The following is an 18308-nucleotide window of genomic DNA, read 5'->3' on the forward strand; positions in this document are numbered from 1 at the left end:
CACCTAAAATCAAGGAAAATAACAAGATTAAATATTTCCTTTTAAGTGGATGATGAATAAAATGACACCATTATCTCTTGTAATTAATTATGGTTAATTTGCTAATTAAATTGTAAAATGATCTTGATCATTGATTTCTAATTTTTTGATGACTTAGATTTGTTGAGCATACATATATATAAACATAAATGTGCAATCAACTATGAGCTTAGGTTTTTAGTTGATATAGAGCACACATGTTTCAATTTGGTATCAGAGCCATGTCAAAGGTTATGGGTTTGAATTTTTGCGTCACCCGATAAAAAAAGAGACTATGATCCACGTGTTGCTTGGAGCCCATTAAAAGTAATCGGCCGGATATGTTGAGCATATAATATATATAAACATAAATGTACAATTCAACTATAAACTTGGGCTTTTAGTTGAGATGGAACACATGCTTCAATTAGATTGATTCTTAGGTTCCTACGTAAGGATGAATTCATACTTGAATTCTCCCTAACTAATCCGGAAAAGTGTTTAGAAATATTCTTCATATCACCTTTGCAATCTTTTTCTTCCCCTCCTCCATCTATAAGTCATTATTCATTATCTCTAAATAAATCTCTATGTATGAAGTCTCTTCTTTTTTAGATGTACTTGAACATCAAATCCCTTTTTAAAATCTCATCAAACGTAAATGGACGTCGATAAAGACATTAAAAACCTTTTTAGTTTTTAAAATGTTCATTAATAAAATATTTTCTAACGAATATTCTGAGATGTCGAACATTTTAGTCATCGTTAAAAATACGTTATTTGAAATCACATATTTTCAACATAACCTCGGAGTGTCCGACTTGTATGTTTGCTAATGAATGAGCGTTTTTTAATTTTTATTTTTTAGTGCATATGGTGGGGCTAAAAGATTATACTCAAAATTATTATTTTTAAAATCAATTTCCTAATCCTACAATACTAATTACTGTTTATTATTATTGCATATTATTTTTACTTTTTGATCCCACAATTATTAAGTCAATTTTATATTTAGTCTCTAACCATTATATTTGTCATATTTAATTTGATACACAAGTTTCAATTTTTATATATTTAATTAGTTCATTATCCGACCAAAATTTTCAATATATAGAAAACAACCGAAATGCATAATGCATTTCAAGTTCAAAGTCATACCAACTTATACATACACATCAATACATTTTGAGAGAAAACATATGTTTCCAAACCAAAATCTAATGCATTTCGATAATTTTTCACAGAAAATTTGATCATAAAAATAAAATGTGACACAAATTTAAAATGGCGCACTAACTATGACATTTAATACCAAGGACCTTGTGGCCACTGGTACTAAGTTGTTACCTTATGTGGGAGATGATAGGTTCGAGCCTCGGTGGAGGTGATTATCTGATGTAGTAAAATATGACATTTAATAAAATTACCTAATTAATAATTAAAACCAATTTTGATCCCACGAGTATTAACAAAATGACAGTTTTGGTCCACATGTTTAATTCCTACCAATTTTCATCCATGACTATTATTTTAGTACCAATTTTCATCCACGACTATTGTTTTAGTGCCAAAATTCATCACATCGGTCATCCCTCCGTTTAAGTAGTGTCGGAATATGAAATTATGTCTTAAATGGAGGGGTGACCGACGTGATGAATTTTAGCACTAAAACAATAGTCGTGGATGAAAATTGATACTAAAATAATAGTCATTGAGAACAATTAGTAGAAATTAAACATGTGAATCAAAACTATCATTTTGTTAATACTCGTGAGACCAAAATTAGTTTTTGAAAATAATAATTCTTATTATTGCCATATCTAGTGATTATCGGAGGAGTGTGAGGGGAGGACATTGTAGGACTGACTAGAAATACAAAGACGGTCGGCTAATACAAAGACCGCAAGTCAACAATACTGTTGGGGTTTGTTGTAACCAAATGAAAAGAATGATTAAAACACACCTATTTAAGCATGCACCGCACTAACACAAAGCTGCCCACTCCTAAAGCGCAGCACTTTAATTTGTATTCATTTTGACCTTTTTAATTCCTCAACTTCATACTATATCTTGTATCCAGAGCAAATATCAACATTACTGAAACGAGTATTAGCAAAATGATAGTTTTAATCTATATATTTAATTTCTATCAATTTTTATCCACGGTTATTGTTTTAGTACCAATTTTCATCCACGGCTATTGTTTTAGTACCAATTTTCATCCATGATTATTGTTTTAGTGTCAAAATTCATCACGCCGGTCACCCTTTGTTTAAGACATGATGAAATATGAAATTATTAAGGATATTTTTGTCTTTTTTTTTTTTAAATTATGATCCCAATTTGAACATGAATAAAGGGATTTAAACTCTAAGATCAATCCCAATTTGTAATTCTTCTCCTCAAATTAAGGTAGGATAAGGAGGAAAACTGTAAATTGGGATCGATCTTAGGGCTTAAATCCCTTTATTCATGCTCAAATTGGGATTTTAAGTTGAAAATGACGAAAAATATGTACCCTTAAAAAATTTAAAATTTTGGCATGTCTTAAACGGAGGGATTACTACTTACTAGCGTGATGAATTTTGGCACCAATATAATAGTTGTGGATGAAAATTAGTACCAAAACAATAGTCGTGGATGAAAATTGGTAAGAATTAAACATGTCATTTTGCTAATACTTATGAAACTAAAATTGATATTTGCTCCTTGTATCCATGAACCCACTTTAAAGCTCATAAATTTTTCCATTTTTCAAATTTTGTTATCTGTGATTGTAGGCAGAACATCTATCTCTACATTTAATTTGCACATTAGCTACAACTTCATATGTTTGTGTTTCATTTGATTATATTGTTTGATATGCACCATACGCATGCTTGTTTAGATGGGAGCCTAGTATAAGTTTAATCACTTCGGGTTGAGTAGAGAGGTTATAGTATAGACCCATTCGTTATGTTGTGGAACTGTGTCCACCTTGCAAGGTGGACACGGTGCTATGTTCATAATTACTGAACTATATGTTCATAATTATAAAGTTATATATTCATAATTTTTGAACTTCATAGTCATAATTATTGAACTCTATTCACAATTACAGAACTCTATGTTTATAATTACTGAATTATATGTTCATAATTATAAAGGTATATATTCATAATTTTTGAACTTCATATTTACAATTATTGAATCTCTTTATTCATAATTACAGCACTATGTTCTAATGTTCATAATTATGGTCATAACTCTATGTTCATAATTATAGAACTATATATTCATAATTTTTGAACTATATATTCATAATTATGAACAGTTTTGGAACTGTGTCCACACGGTTCCACAACATAATTTGCCATATAGACGAGAGATCAATTTTTTTAAAAAATAGTTTTATAAATATGATAGATGGAGGAGAAATTGCCAGAAGATTTTAATTAAATGTGGTGTTATTAATGAATATGATGATTTTATAGTTTTAATCAACTGCTGTAACTCAGTCTCACATGCTATAAATATGTAGTGTTTAGGTACGGTAGATTATATGCAATGAAAAACAACTTAAACAAGACATGTGATCAATACAGGTTGTGCTTACATTTAAATTCTAATCAATGTCAAATATTTGCAAATTGGATCTCTAAACTTTAACTTTATAATATCAAGATTGAATTGGGTTACATTAATAATTGAATGTGAAAATCATCGCCAAAATGAACATTTTGATAAGCATTAAGCAAATTATGAAAAATTTTCGTGAACCAAATTTTATCTCAGAATAATAACAACAAAATTGAATTATATTCAATCTTAGAGATAACTACAAAATGCACATATATAAAAAATTAAACATATAGCAAATTGAAAATTGTATTTTAAGAAAAAATTAAGACTATACTACAGCCAATTCTCCAACTTCTTACCGTGAAGAATTCATTATTTTCGATTAATTACTTTGGCAGGATCTTATATACTTTGGTATATCTCTTATAGGGGACAGAGAAATCATTTTAGCTTAGGGTGCTAGCTAGCTCCAGCTCACGGCCGAAATGGGGAGTGGAACTATGCATAATATCAAATAGGATGAAGTGAGTGTGAAGTTGGTGTATTAGACATGAATATATACACACACACCAGAAGGTTTAGGTGAGATCTTGCTCTCATGTAAAAAAGTGAGGACTATTTGATCCATCCATATGAATATATAGATCAAGGGTTGAGGCTTGCTGCAATATTACCAATTTAAAAGTTTACAATAATTATAAAATTAACCATATATTTTCTTAACTAAAACTCTTAACCATTGTTTCTTCAAAAAAAAAAAAAAAAAAAAAAAAAAAAAAAAAAAAAAAAAAACTCTTAACCATTGATTAATCTTAATGTGCAATTAAGATCAGTCATCACTTTTTGTCAGAGGACTATGTTCTCATTTGCTTTGAACAAACTCCTAACTATAGAGTCTAGTCAAACTTACACTACAAAAAAAATAATAATAATAATAAATATACCCATTCTATCATACATTTTATGTGTCTGATTTGTTTAACAAGATTTCACTCAAGTTAAGTACATTTCAATTTTTCATAATATTTAGTTCAGCGTTTGATAGCGTAAATTAGATAGGGGGGCTAAGGTTATGCTAAGGTGAAACTGTTGGAATAGAGTAGATAAGGATCAGAGGTTGATCGTCCGTCGGGAATCTCATGATGCAATAGGGCAATACTATTCCGTTACAAGTGATTAGGAAAAGTGAGTACAAGATTATCTCTTTGTAGGGGATGAGTGAGCTATTTATACTATACATAAAGTTAACCTACAATAGGTTAGTCTACTAGCGCTTCTCCACGTGTCTTCCTCCGATTGGACTGCCAGGTCCGTTGGCCGGTACTGCAGTGCCTGACCTCAAGATGCGATCTTCTTCCTTTGACGCACACAACTTGCTACACCCCAGCTAGCTATACCCATAGGTCGAGCTTCTTGACCGGCGAAGTAGGTATAACATGTAAGTATTAATATAAAAAAAATTATATATTTTAGAAATTACATTAAAAGTACTATTAAATACAACAAATTAAATATTAAAATGATTAGAAAACATTAAAGAAAACAGTGAAAAGAGTCAAATAGGCCCTTGAACTTTACATGAAAAGTCAATTAGGCCGTAAACATTTTAAAGTTGTAATTATACTCATTAACATAGTATTTGGATGCAATGAAGCCAAAAGACAAGTTAGTGACCACCAATTACAAGTCACTAGGGTTCCTGTAAACCTCTAGTGACACTCCGACGCTATTTCTGACAACAAAACGACTAGCGACCAACGAATGGTCACCGATTGCCATTGAAGCGGAGAAGGAAGGTGACCTTGGTCGCCTTCTCTCACCGGAGCAGGTGAGAAGGCGACCAGTCGCCTTCCAAAGAAAAGGCGACCATCTGGGTCGCCTTCTCACTCCAGAAGGCAACCCAAAGTCACTTTCCTAGGTGGAGAAGGAAGGAGATCAGACCGGCCGCCTTCCAAAGAGAATGCAACCATCTCACCGGAGAAGGCCACCCTAGGTCAACCCAACGTCGCCTTCCAAAGTGAGAAGGCTACAAAGGTCACCTTCCTTCTCTGCTTCATTGGCGACCGGCGACCATTTGCAGGTCGCCGGTTGTTTTTTTGTCGAAAATAATGTCGTAGTGTTGCTGGAACCCTATTGATATGCAATAACAGGTCAACAGCTGGTTTTTGAGTTTCATTGCACAAAAAATAAATTGTTGATGTGTTTAATTACAATTTTAAAATATTTAGGGACCTAATTGACTTTTCAGATAAAGTTTGATGGCCTATTTGACACTTTTCTTAAGAAAAAAGAAAAAAAAAAAAGAAAAACACAAAGATTTAACTTGATTCATAAATAATAAATAAAACATGTAAAATGTGAAAGAAGTATAATATATATTATAGGATAAATGTGTTACATGGTGTTGGTTTATTTTTACCTAAGAATTGATACACAAATCTCATTCTTTGCTTTGGGTGTTTGCCGTGCCGACTGCTCAAAGCAAAACGCTTTTACAACACGTCGGCGCTGCACTATCTTTTTGTTGCGTACCAAAGACACGCGGTCGTCCGCATCATTAGCACTACTTGCACCTTACCCATCTTGTTCGCTGCAAATTTTCTTAGTTGGTGAGACTTGAAAAATATTCAAAAAACAAACACTTTTTGAAAAATTATATAAATCTAAATTTAGTGACATCAATATTAATCAGGCCGGTAATACCTCTTGCAGTATAAAAAACAATATGGATCACAGATTATTCACAGACCAAGTTACACTTGATTGTCATGTTCAATGTATAGCTCGTCATTTAGTCTATATGTATGAGTATTAGTTGTTGGAAATAATAGCATAAAATGACATTGTAAATGGCTATTTTTGTGGTACAAATATATGTGGAGTCCACTTTCAATTTGGATCGGGTCAAAATGGATTCGGGTTCTTCGTAGTTAGACGAAGAGATTGATATATTGTACGCTTAAAACGGATAATGGGTGAATGAGAAATTAATTCTCAAAGTAGACTCATTTGAGTTGGAAAATGAAGGTGGAAAGGCTTTAACTTAAAGCAGCTTTTGTCCCACATTGGTTTGGAAAGTGAGTTTGCACCACTATATATACAAGAGCCTTTTAATGACATGTTGAATTGTATAGCATTGAGGATTTCTCTTGTGTGTAGGGGTGGGGTCTAGATTAAATCCCAAAATGAATTTGAAAAGATTTGATGCGTGTATGCTGACATGACTTTTTCCAACATTTTTAGCCACCGCCCGAGTAGTAACCAAATCGTGACTTGTATACTCGGTTGGAGGACTTACCATTCGTTCAAACCCGTTTGACCGAATGGCTAACTCCTCGGCTGAAACCTTTCGAACTACTACTCGAAGGTACCATTCGAGCTACCGTTTTGGAGCATTAATTCTGATGTTATGAAATTAATTTCATATTAATTCCAACTAGTATTTTCACTTGTGCGTTGCACGAAATGAGTTTGTTATAATATTTTAAGAATATTTGGATCGATATACAATTGTATAAATTATAACATCGAATATTATATAGTGCAATTGAAGAATTGAGTTGGATCGATTATATTTTCTAATGTTATCATTGCTTGAATTCGAGCAAATAATTATCAAATTAATAGCTAACGTGTAGATATACGCATCCGGTACTGAAACTTTATAGATTTTATATATCAGTGTTTAGAATGTGTATCAATTGGGCTAATTAGCTCGTTGTCTAGCAACTCAGTTATATAAATTATTCGTATGGAAGATATATATTTTTTATGTAGATATATAGCAATTTTGTCATCTTTGTATAAAAAGAAAACATAATATCACTGGTTTGAATTACACATTATTGAAAACCTCTTTGTAGACGACATTGTTAGTAGTAACAAAATTTTGTCCATCCCCGTCTTGAGCTAAAATCTTCATACCATCAGGATGGGTAAGTCGGGAAAAAGTCATGTACACCTGAAGGGCAATTTCGTATCAGAAGGGGTGAGAGACATTTGCGGGATAAGAACTTTGGTTCCTTGATGTGTCTTATTAACTATTCTTGCTTCGACAATGTAATCTGCCAATCTTGTAACGATGAGGCGCGTACCGTTGCAAAAACCAAGAGAGTGGTATATGTTCCGCAATAACATAACAGCTATACCAAGAGTCACAACTTAAATATGTTCGATCTTCTGCAGTGGTCATGTTGCACATGTACTGATTAATTTGATCAACGACATCTAAAGTCGGTGAGAGGATCGCTCGGCCTTCTAGGTGCGACTCATCAAGGTGCAAATTTGTTACGAAAATGTCGAGTTCTGAATCGAATCCTATACTATTTTAATTTTCAAAGTCGAGTGTTGAATCAAATCGTATAATATTTTAATTTTTAAATGCTTTTTATTTTCTAAATTATAAATATTTAATAAAGCATTTTTCATTATGGGGATGTAGCTCATATGGTAGAGCGCTCGCTTTGCATGCAAGAGGTACGGGGATGGATACTTTGCATCTCTAATTCCAATGTAATTTGCAAGCTTTACATGGTGCAAATTTGTTATGAAAATGTTGAGTTCTGAATCGAATCTTATACTATTTTAATTTTCAAAGTCGAGTGTTGAATCAAATCGTATAATATTTTAATCTTTTAAATGAATTTTGTTTTCTAAATTATAGAAATTTAATGGGGCATTTATCATTATGGGGATGTAGCTTAGATGGTAGAGTACTCGCTTAGCATGCGAGAGGTATGGGCATTGATACCCCGCACCTCTAATCCTAATGTAATCTTATCTTCAAGCTTTATATGGTGAAAAATTGTTACAAAAATGTTGAATCAAATCGTATACTATTTTAATTGGCAAATGCTTTTTTATTTTCTAAATTATATATATTTAATGAAGCATTTTTAATTATGGGGATGTAGCTTAGATGGTAAAGCGCTCATTTAGCATGCGAGAGGTACGGTGATTGATACCCCGCATCATTACTATGTAATCTTCATGCTTTGCACGGTATTCGTTACAAAAATGTGTTGAATCAAATTGTATAATATTTTGATTTTCAAATGCTTTTTGTTTTTTAAATTATAGGTATTCAATGAAGTGTTTTTCATTATGGGGATGTAGCTCATATGGTAGAGCATTCACTTTGCATGCGAGAGGTATGGAGATGGATACCTCGCATGATGCTAGAGGTATGGAGATTGATCCCTCGCATCACTAATCCTAATATAATCTGCAAGCTTTACACGGTGCAAATTTGTCCCAAAAATCTTGAGTTCTGAATCGGATTGTATACTATTTTAATTTTCAAAGTCGAGTTTTGAATCGAATCGTATACTATTTTAATTTTCAAAGTTTTAAAAGTCGAGTGTTAAATCAAATCTTAGGTGCAAATTTGTTCTAAAAATCTCGAGTTCTAAATCGAATTGTATACTATTTTAATTTTCAAAGTCGAGTTCTGAATCAAATCGTATACTATTTTAATTTTAAAAGTCAAGTGTGTTGAATCAAATCTTATAATATTGTAATATTCAAATGTTTTTTGTTTTTTGTTTTTTTCTAAATTACAGATATTTAACGAAGCATTTACGATTATGCGGATGTAGGTCATATGGTAGAGCGTTCACTTAGCATGCGAGAGATATGGGGATTGATACCCGTATGTAGTCCGCAAGCTTTACAAGGTGTAAATTCGTTACAAAAATGTCGAGTTTTGAATCAACTTGTATAATATTTTAATTTTAAAATGCTTTTTGTTTTCTAAATTATAGATATTAAATGAAGCATTTTTCATTATGAGGATGTAGCTCATATGGTTGAGCGTTTGCTTTGCATGTGAGAGGTACGGGGATTGATGCCTCGCATCTCTAATCCGAATATAATCTGCAAGTTTTACATAGTGCAAATTTGTTTCGAAAATCTCGAGTTTTGAATCGAATCGTATGCTATTTTAATTTTCAAATTTGAGTGTTGAATCAAATCTTATAATATTTTAATTTTCAAAAGCTTTTTGTTTTCTAAATTATAGATATTTAATGAAGCTTTTACGATTATGGGGATGTCCCTCATATGGTAGAGCACTCGCTTAGCATGAAGGTCCAAATTAATCTTTTAGACAAAGCTCCCATTTTTAATAAAACGACCACGCATATATATATATATATATATATATATATATATATATATATATATATATATATATATATATATATATACATATATTATAATAAAATTAATTATAATAATTATATATAAAAAAAAAAGTCAACGACCCATGTATTATCATATTTTTACAATATTACGCAAACCTTAATAGTATAGGAGTCGTCGCAAGAAGTTAAAATGCAGTATTTTTTTTTATATATAATGTAGATAATAATAATAATAATAATAATAATAATAATAATAATAATAATAATTATTATTATTATTATTATTATTATTATTATTATTCATTTATATTATTATTTAATTTTTTATTATTGGTTTTGTTATTATTTTATAAAATTTATTTTATTATTGCATAATAATAATAATAATAATAATAATAATATTATTATTATTATTATTATTATTATTATTATTATTATTATTATTATTATTATTATTATTATTCTTTTATTCATTTTATTATTGTTTTGTTTTTGTTGTTGTTATTGTTGTCGTTATTATTATTATTATTATTATTATTATTATTATTATTATTATTATTATTATTATTATTATAAATTATAAATTTTATTTTATTATTGCATAATAATAATAATAATAATAATAATAATAATAATAATAATAATAATAATAATAATATTGTTGTTGTTGTTGTTGTCGTCGTCGTCGTCGTTGTTGTTGTTATTATGAATGCCATTATAACAATTCATTAGATTAAATTTCCATATAAAATTTTGTTACCGATTAAGCTTTATTAATTTTTTTATCAATTAATTAATATTCATATTAGTTTGAGCGGGGAAGTTAAAGATGATGATTTTACTTTTATTAATAGTATAGAGTATATGTTATTAATAGTATAGATGATGATGATTATTATTATTATTATTATTATTATTATTATTATTATTATTATTATTATTATTATTATTATGATTAATTAGTAATTTTAATCTACAATTGTATTAGGAATAGGAAAGTCGGAAAGAATATATTGTATTAGGAATTGTATTACCATATTTTAATGTACAATTGTAGTACGAATAGAAATTGTATTACCATATTTTTACAATATTATGCAAACCTTAATAGTATAGGAGTCTTTTGAGCGGGGAGTTAAAATGGAGAATTTTGTTTTTATATATAGTATAGATATATATTTTAAATTTTAGAATTAAGGGAAAATTTCACTTTTCGTCCCTAAGTTATAGGGTAATTGTAGAATTCATCCCTGAGTGTTAGTCATCCTCACTTTTCATCCCTAAGTTAACATTGGCGTTGCACTTTTCGTCATTTCGTGCTCACTTTCATCCCTTAGTTATACTAAAATTGCAAATTTCATCTCTAATGTTTTATTAGTAAAGGGACGAAACGCGCAACGTAAATGATAACTCGGGGACAAAAATGAGTATGACCAACACTTAGGGATGAATTCTATAATTATCCTATAACTTAGGAACGAAAAAAGTGCAATTTTCCCTAGAATTAATCTCCAGGTTAATGGTCGTCTGTTATGAAAGTTACACAAACTAATTTTATTATCAGTATAAATACTATTATAAATGCTATTTATCCTCCCTTCTCCAATATAAGTTGTAGTTGAGCAAATGATTTTACATACTGAAAAATTAGTTTCCTCCTCTCGAAATTCTGCTCAACTTTCTCTTGAAACCCTCATGTGTTCATCCGTGTTCTAGTTTGTTGGGCTCATTTGTTTGAGTGCTCAAACATTGAGTCATAGTACGTTTTATCCTATGAAACCTAGGCTACAACACTCCTAGCACCTTTGGGAGGTAGCAAATAAGGTTTTAAGACTAGGTATCGAACTTTGGGAGTGGTTCGGTTGAAAATCTAGAGAAGTTCAACGGATTGAACTTCAAGAGGTGACAGCAAAAGATTCTTGACCGAGAGGCTTGGCAAGGTTCTTGACCGAGAGGGTTCCTAAGTTAAAGGAACAGGATGTTTAATTCGTGATAGCGGTTGGCATGTGGAAGGATTCTGACTTCCTGTGCGCGTTTGCCGGTCGGGAAGTGGTAGTTGATGAGTTCGAAGTAATGCCTTGAAGGCGGGAAGAAGAGGAAGAGGGGTTATAGGTGGAAGACATTGAAATATAAGGGATGATGGCTAATCTTGAAAAGAAGTGAAGAGAGAAGGTGATTGGAAAGTTGGACGGAAATTGGACAGAGAGGATGACCGGAGGCTGAAGTTGTGGTCGTCGGAAGGGAAGGGAAAGTGGAGAAAACACCGGGAAGGTTGGAGAGCGGTGGAAGTGAAAGTGAAAAAAAAAAAAAAAAAAAAAAAAAAAAAAAAGGGGTGGGGGTGGGGGGGGGGGGGGGGATGAAAATGAAGGGGGTATTTATAGAGAAGGCCGGGTGCTTAGATTGTGAAACGTGACATTCATCTGACGGGTGGCAGACGGGTGATGCGACAGTTATATTAGGATAAATTTTCAAAAATGTAACCAGCCGAAAATGTGGAGGCGTATTTAATATGCATCATTTATGGTAACCCTTGCGGAACCAGTTAGGAAAATCGGAACCAGTCAGGATCCATAAGAAGTTAGTGTGATTATGGCTGCAACCTTGGCCTTAGCTACACTACAAGATTAATAAAGGAGTGGGGAATCCAACCTGCAGTCAGCACTCAGGTTCTTGGGTTCTGCACCCTCCGTAGGCTTACTTTTCCAAGTCGTCACCTTGCTAGATCTCAGATAAGTGAGGGACTAGTGATGGATACCCCCAGTAGGGTACCCAATCAGGTGTACCCCTAGGTGGTCGAAAGGTTACAATCTGATTACTCTGATTACTTGCTTGGAGGATGGGGAGCTTCAACATCCCGGCCTCGATCCACCTGAGTAGCTTATCGGCCGACCTGGTTGAGCGACTAGTGTAGGCAATCATAGGGGTCCCGACCAGTTGCCACTTCAAAGGTTGTGGAAGGATATTTGGTGGAGATTATATTCTTTCCAATTATGGCGCGGGACTCCTTTTTCAATATTAGGATGTGAACATAGCAGTTTGGAAGTTTTTCAAAGTTCAATTTTGTTAATTTCTTCCTTCTTTTTTTGTTTAAGGCCCATGAATCTTGTATAAATACCCCTTGGGGTCACATTATAAAGAGCTCTGAATTCAATACAAGTGCAATTATTCTGTCCCCATTCTCTATCAATTTTTACTTAGCATTTTTGCAGTAGTGTTAGCCTGCCGTCCGGCTACCCCGTGGCCGTAAAACCAACCGTCGCAGTACCAACAAAAACTAAATTAGTAAATAATTGAAGAGCCATATTGTGTTTGTAGATTAGACTAAAGTGCAGTGGCAAATTTCTTCAATTCATATTTCATTATAGATCATATCAGTGATGAAATGTGTATAACAGTATAAGTTTGTAACTTTATTTATTAAGTTCAATCATCATTTTTATGCAAACAGCAGGCATTACAGATTTAAAGAAAAATAAAGAAACAAAAGAAAATACTATAAAATTTGAGAAGCATCCAACTACATAATGTGTATCCATCAATACTGTATATATATTAGTGCTGAATACTATAAGTACATCATTATTTCCTTTAGTTTTCCAGGACTATATATAATGTCTGTAATAATTAACCCAAAACATGTATGGGAACATGTAAAGAAAAAAAAGAAGGAAATTAAAGATGTGAAAATTATATATATATAGTTTGATTAACACAAGTGATGCTTGCTCCAATTGTAGGTATGTATAAAAAGCATCAGTACAGTTTGGTAATCATACGATATATATGATGATGGGATCAAATTAAAGCATGGCAGGCAACAATGTCTGGGGTTGAAGAAGCAATCCCCATTTGCAACCACCCAGAAGCTGATCCTCCATCTAATTTCAAATCTTTTAGGTCACTTAGCTTTGGCGATTTCATCTTAGGTTTCTCATCAGCAAATTGAATGTTGTTTCGAGAATTTTGATGGTGATTGTGATGATTGGTGTTGGTCGTCCTCTTAGTATTAATACTACTGAATTCCTCGGTTCCCCATAGTTTGGAATTCATATAGCTTCTTGTTGGTGTCTCCGGCGGTTCAAATCTTGATTTTCCGGCGTTGGTTATGTCTCCGGCGGGTTTAGGTAGTAGAGGTGGGAAGTTGAGATCCAGCGGCGATGGGTGAGGAGGAGGAGTAGCCATGAACGCGGGGTTCTTGAAGATTAACGGCGGCGATTTGCTGTGATCGTATGCTGCGATTTCTTGGAAGTTTTGTATGAGAGTGGCCTCCGTCATCCCCGACGCTAGCCAATGGCAGCGTTTGTGGCCGCCCAGCGCCTGGCCGGAGGAGAAAATCCGGTGACAGATGGAACACTGATGCACCCTTGATCGCTTTCTGGAGAGCGCGGTGGCCGGCAGCGGCGGCGGAGGAGAGGGGAGAGAGTTATAATCGGAATGTTGGGGACCCACAGCCGCAGCACCACCGTCGTCTAAATAATATTCATTGTCGTTATTAACGTTGTCGAGCTTCGCAGCGTAGCAGCCTTTAACCTTCTTGTGACTCGCTCTATGTCCGCCCAATGCTTGGTGGGAATTGAACACTTTCTTACAAGCCTTACATTGGAACAACCCTTTGTTGTTGTTGTTCTTGTTGTTACTGTTATTGTTATTGTTATTGTTATTGATCTCCATTTCCTTAGCCTTGTTTCCCTCGTCCACCAAAACAAATGGTCCATTGGAGGACAACATGACCAGACAATTCGCCAGATCCTCCTCCTCTCGGGAGGGCATTGTCACTAGGCTCTTGTTATTATTATTATCATAATGACGATCTTGATCTCGATTACAGACAAACCGGTTAGTGTTGGTACGGAGGAAGTAAGAGTGCTTCTGCCCCTCCGCCGCCTTACTCCGGTAGCTCTTGACAACGTAATCATCTTCGAGGTGGTGCGGCTTGTCGGCGGCGGCGTGGTGGGAACGCATGTGGCCGCCGAGAGCTCCGGCGCAATGGAACCTCCGCTTGCACACCTTGCAGTAGTGGTGCGTGGCAGCCGAGGAGGACGAGGGGGTTTCGAATTCGTGTTGTTTTTGACTGTTTTCCACTTCCATTGTAATGATATGATGTTCAATCCACATAGAGGGCTGCAGGTAGCAGGAGATGAGACATTATGATATATAGATATAGTTAGTGAAATGAGCTTTTGGGTAGTCCTAGTTTTCAGTTGAAGTTTGCTGATTGTGGACGAGAGGGAGAGAGTGAGATAGATGCTGAGGATGAGTGCGTGCAAGACAGAGAGAGATCGGAATGGAGTGATGAGAGTGGGTGTATGACAAGTGTGAGGGTTAGTTAGATATGAGTAATGGTTGCCACACTATTTTGGCGCTCGTGCTTGTAGTATTGCCAATCGATTTTACCGACACGTTTAACATTACTAGGACAGACATAATGCAATGCTTGGACTAATTTGGAGCCAGCTGCCTTGTCTTAATTATATTGTCTTGCATTCCAAAATCTTTGTTAATTTGTGTTAATTAGTTCCACCCAAATTAAAGCATCACATCAGATAAGATCAGTAGGATGCATGCATGCAATGTAAGGACTTAATTAGATACATTATTTATTTTTACAAATTAATTTAAAGTTATTTTATGTTTCATATGGCATTAATTATATTGATAGGGGAAAGTTCGTTTTAATTAAACTTTATTAATATAGTGTAGCTAGTTTAAGAGAAAATGACCAAATAAGTCATTCAAGAGTCGTTATATCGTGGACCGCGGTGCACGGCGTCGTTTTTTTAAGTAAAAAAAGGGTGCGCCGTTACAGTTAATGGAGTGTGTATTTTTTGTGTATTAATTACCAACTGAAACTATAGTGTATCTAAACTGACACTGCTTCACGTACGTATTATTTTTATATTATCAAGTGAAACTGCAGTTGAAATGAAATGAAACTGTAGTTGTATTGAAATGAAACTGTTGTGTATACAAAATGAAATTGAATAACAATTTCACATATTTGAGTGTATATTACCTAGCGAAACTGTAGTTATCTCAAAATGATACTGTAGTTGTGTTGAAATGAAACTAGAGTGTATATAAAATGAAACTGAATAACATTTTGCATATTTGAGTATATATTGTGCAATAAAGTTGTAGTTATATCGAAATGATCATGTAGTTGTGTTTTAATGAAACTATAGTGTATATAAAATAAAATTAAATAACATTTTCACATATTTTAGTGTATAAATATCAAATGAAACTGTAGTTCCGTTGAACTGAAACTGCGGTGTATATATACAAAATAAAACTGAATAATAGAGTTACTTTTTGCGAAACGGCGGAAAACGAGTTTCGTTTCTTTCATTAAACAAAACGACGTTGTTTGAAGTTTGGTGCATAATCGATTATGCACCGTGGTGCACGATATAATTTGTCGTCATCCAACTACTGATATGATGAAATAACAATTTTATGCTTTCGACTTTAAAAAAAGTTCAAATAAATACTCAAAAATCACTCTCAATTAAATCCTTTTTTAAACCATTTTTTGCCCGTCACTTAATTGCACGCAACATCATCTTTATATTTATTAGTTTGGGATATAATAATATTTTGAAAATTTTGTCATCTTCTTCTTCCTATTTTGACAATTACAGCTAGCTCCTTCATCACCGTCACCATTATCAATCGATTTTACTGACAGACTAAGGTTCATGTTGATCGAGTTAATAATAAATACTATGACAAACATGGTTGGAGCTGACTTATTTTTTCTTGCATTGGAAAATGTTGTTGGAATTTAATTGTGTCAAAACCAGAGCATTGGTACAATGTAACAGAACTAAATTAGATTATTTATTCTTAAATTTTTTGATATTCCATATTACAGTGATAGAGCAAAGTTTTAATTAAATTTGACCAATATACAAAAAAATGGTCGAATTACCATTCAATTATTGATGAAGTTGTAATTAAACCATCAACTTTGTTTCAAATAAATACTCAAAATCAACAAAAAGTTCAGTTCAGTCATTTTTATTGTTGTTTTCTGTCACTTTCAGGTTAATTCACACATCATCTTTATATTTACTTATTTGGTATATAATAACTATTAATAATATTTTATTTTCATCTTTTCCCTTCTACTTATCATGCCACATCTCCTTCCCATTTTGCTAGTACCTACAAGCTTAGATCCTCAGTCACCGCCACCATTGCGAAGCCCGTTGCCTCTATTGTCAATTGTTATGCCGTGGAGTAGTGTATATCTTTACAAGGTGGACACGGTTCTATGTTTATAATTACTTAACTCTATATTTATAATTATAAAATTTTATGTTTATAATTTTTGAACTTCATATTCACAATTATTAAACTCTATCTTCACAATTACAGAAATTTATGTTCATAATTACTGAACTCTATGTTCATAATTATAAAACTCTATGTTCATAAATTTTGAACTTCATATTCAACTCTATATTTATAATTACAGAATTCTATGTTCATAATTTGTAAACTCTATATTCATAATTATGACAGTTTTAAAATTGTGTCTACCTTGCAAGGTAGACTCAATTCCATCATATAATTTGCCCTCTGCTGTTTTTGCTACCTAGTTGCCACTACCACTATCATTGCTCTTCATCTCCCTCTTCGTTTCCTGCCTTTTTCCAAACATGGAACAAGAAGGTGGTGGCTCGTCTGGGCGTCAGATTCTTAAACTGATTCATTTATTTTGTTATCTATTGTACCTCCTTGTATCCAATACTTGTCTCCTCTTTAATATATGAGTAAATATCCAAAATGATCTATCGACTATAGTTAAATTCACAAATTGGTTATCGACTTTTAATTTCAACCAATTAAGTCCTTAACTTTGCAATTTTAACACAATTTGGTCCTTTGTCTGTTTGACCGTTTGTTGACTGTGCTTTTTTAGGATATATATGTAACTTCATGGTCCATCGTCGGTTTTTTAAGGTTCCGATTGCATTTCTAGACCGCACTATTACATTTGAATCCACTGCCGGCGCTGCACCCCATGCCGGATAGATTATAGCTTTTGATAGATAGATCGCCGAAGTCCCTAGAGTGGCTCTTCGAGAAAGTCGTGACTCCAAGCCATGTAGGCAAGCTGAACCGGCTCGGAATCCCCAAGCAGCAAGCGGAGAAGCACTTCCCCCTCCGAAACGGCGCTGTCACTTCTAAGAGCGTTCTCTAAACTGAACCGGCTCGTGATCCCCAAGCAGCAAACGGAGAAGCACTTCCCCTCTTAAACAACGATGTCACCTCCAAGAGCGTTCTCTTGAGCTTTGCACGTGAAACTATATATATATCCTCAAAAATCGCAGTCAACAAACGGTCAAATAGATGGAGGACCAAATCGTGTCAAAATTGCAAAAGTTAAGGACTTAATTGGTTGAAATTGAAAGTCGATGACCAATTTGTGAGTTTAGTTATAGTCGAGGGACCATTTTGGGTATTTACTCTTAATATATTGATATGTTTTGGTTTAAAATAAAATAAAATAAAAAAATCAAAGTCAAACTTGATTACTTATGTTACTATTAGAAATCGTTCCAAACTTAGCTAAGTATT

The 18308-nt window shown here is 33.3% G+C and overlaps 1 protein-coding gene across 1 annotated transcript; it reads right to left on the reverse strand.

The window, feature by feature from the left end:
• Window positions 1–13517: 13517 nt before the first annotated feature.
• Window positions 13518–14810, reverse strand: LOC109152030. Its single transcript, XM_019299613.1, has 2 exons — window positions 14388–14810; window positions 13518–14336 (listed from the first exon to the last, which is right to left on the reverse strand). Exons 1-2 carry the CDS (start codon window positions 14808–14810, stop codon window positions 13518–13520), a joined length of 1242 nt encoding a protein of 413 aa, XP_019155158.1.
• Between the last annotated feature and the right edge of the window lie 3498 nt (window positions 14811–18308).

This window comes from Ipomoea nil, unplaced genomic scaffold, assembly GCF_001879475.1.
Source record: "Ipomoea nil cultivar Tokyo-kokei standard unplaced genomic scaffold, Asagao_1.1 scaffold2360, whole genome shotgun sequence".
Lineage (NCBI taxonomy): Eukaryota > Viridiplantae > Streptophyta > Magnoliopsida > Solanales > Convolvulaceae > Ipomoea > Ipomoea nil.

Excerpts from the sequence above, each read along its gene's own strand:
- LOC109152030 (XM_019299613.1), bottom strand. The coding sequence starts at position 14,810 with ATGGAAGTGGAAAACAGTCAAAAACAACACGAATTCGAAACCCCCTCG. Across the intron at positions 14,337-14,387 it reads ACAAGGCTAAGGAAATGGAG|AAAGGGTTGTTCCAATGTAA; the intron begins ATCAATAACAAT and ends AACAACAACAAC.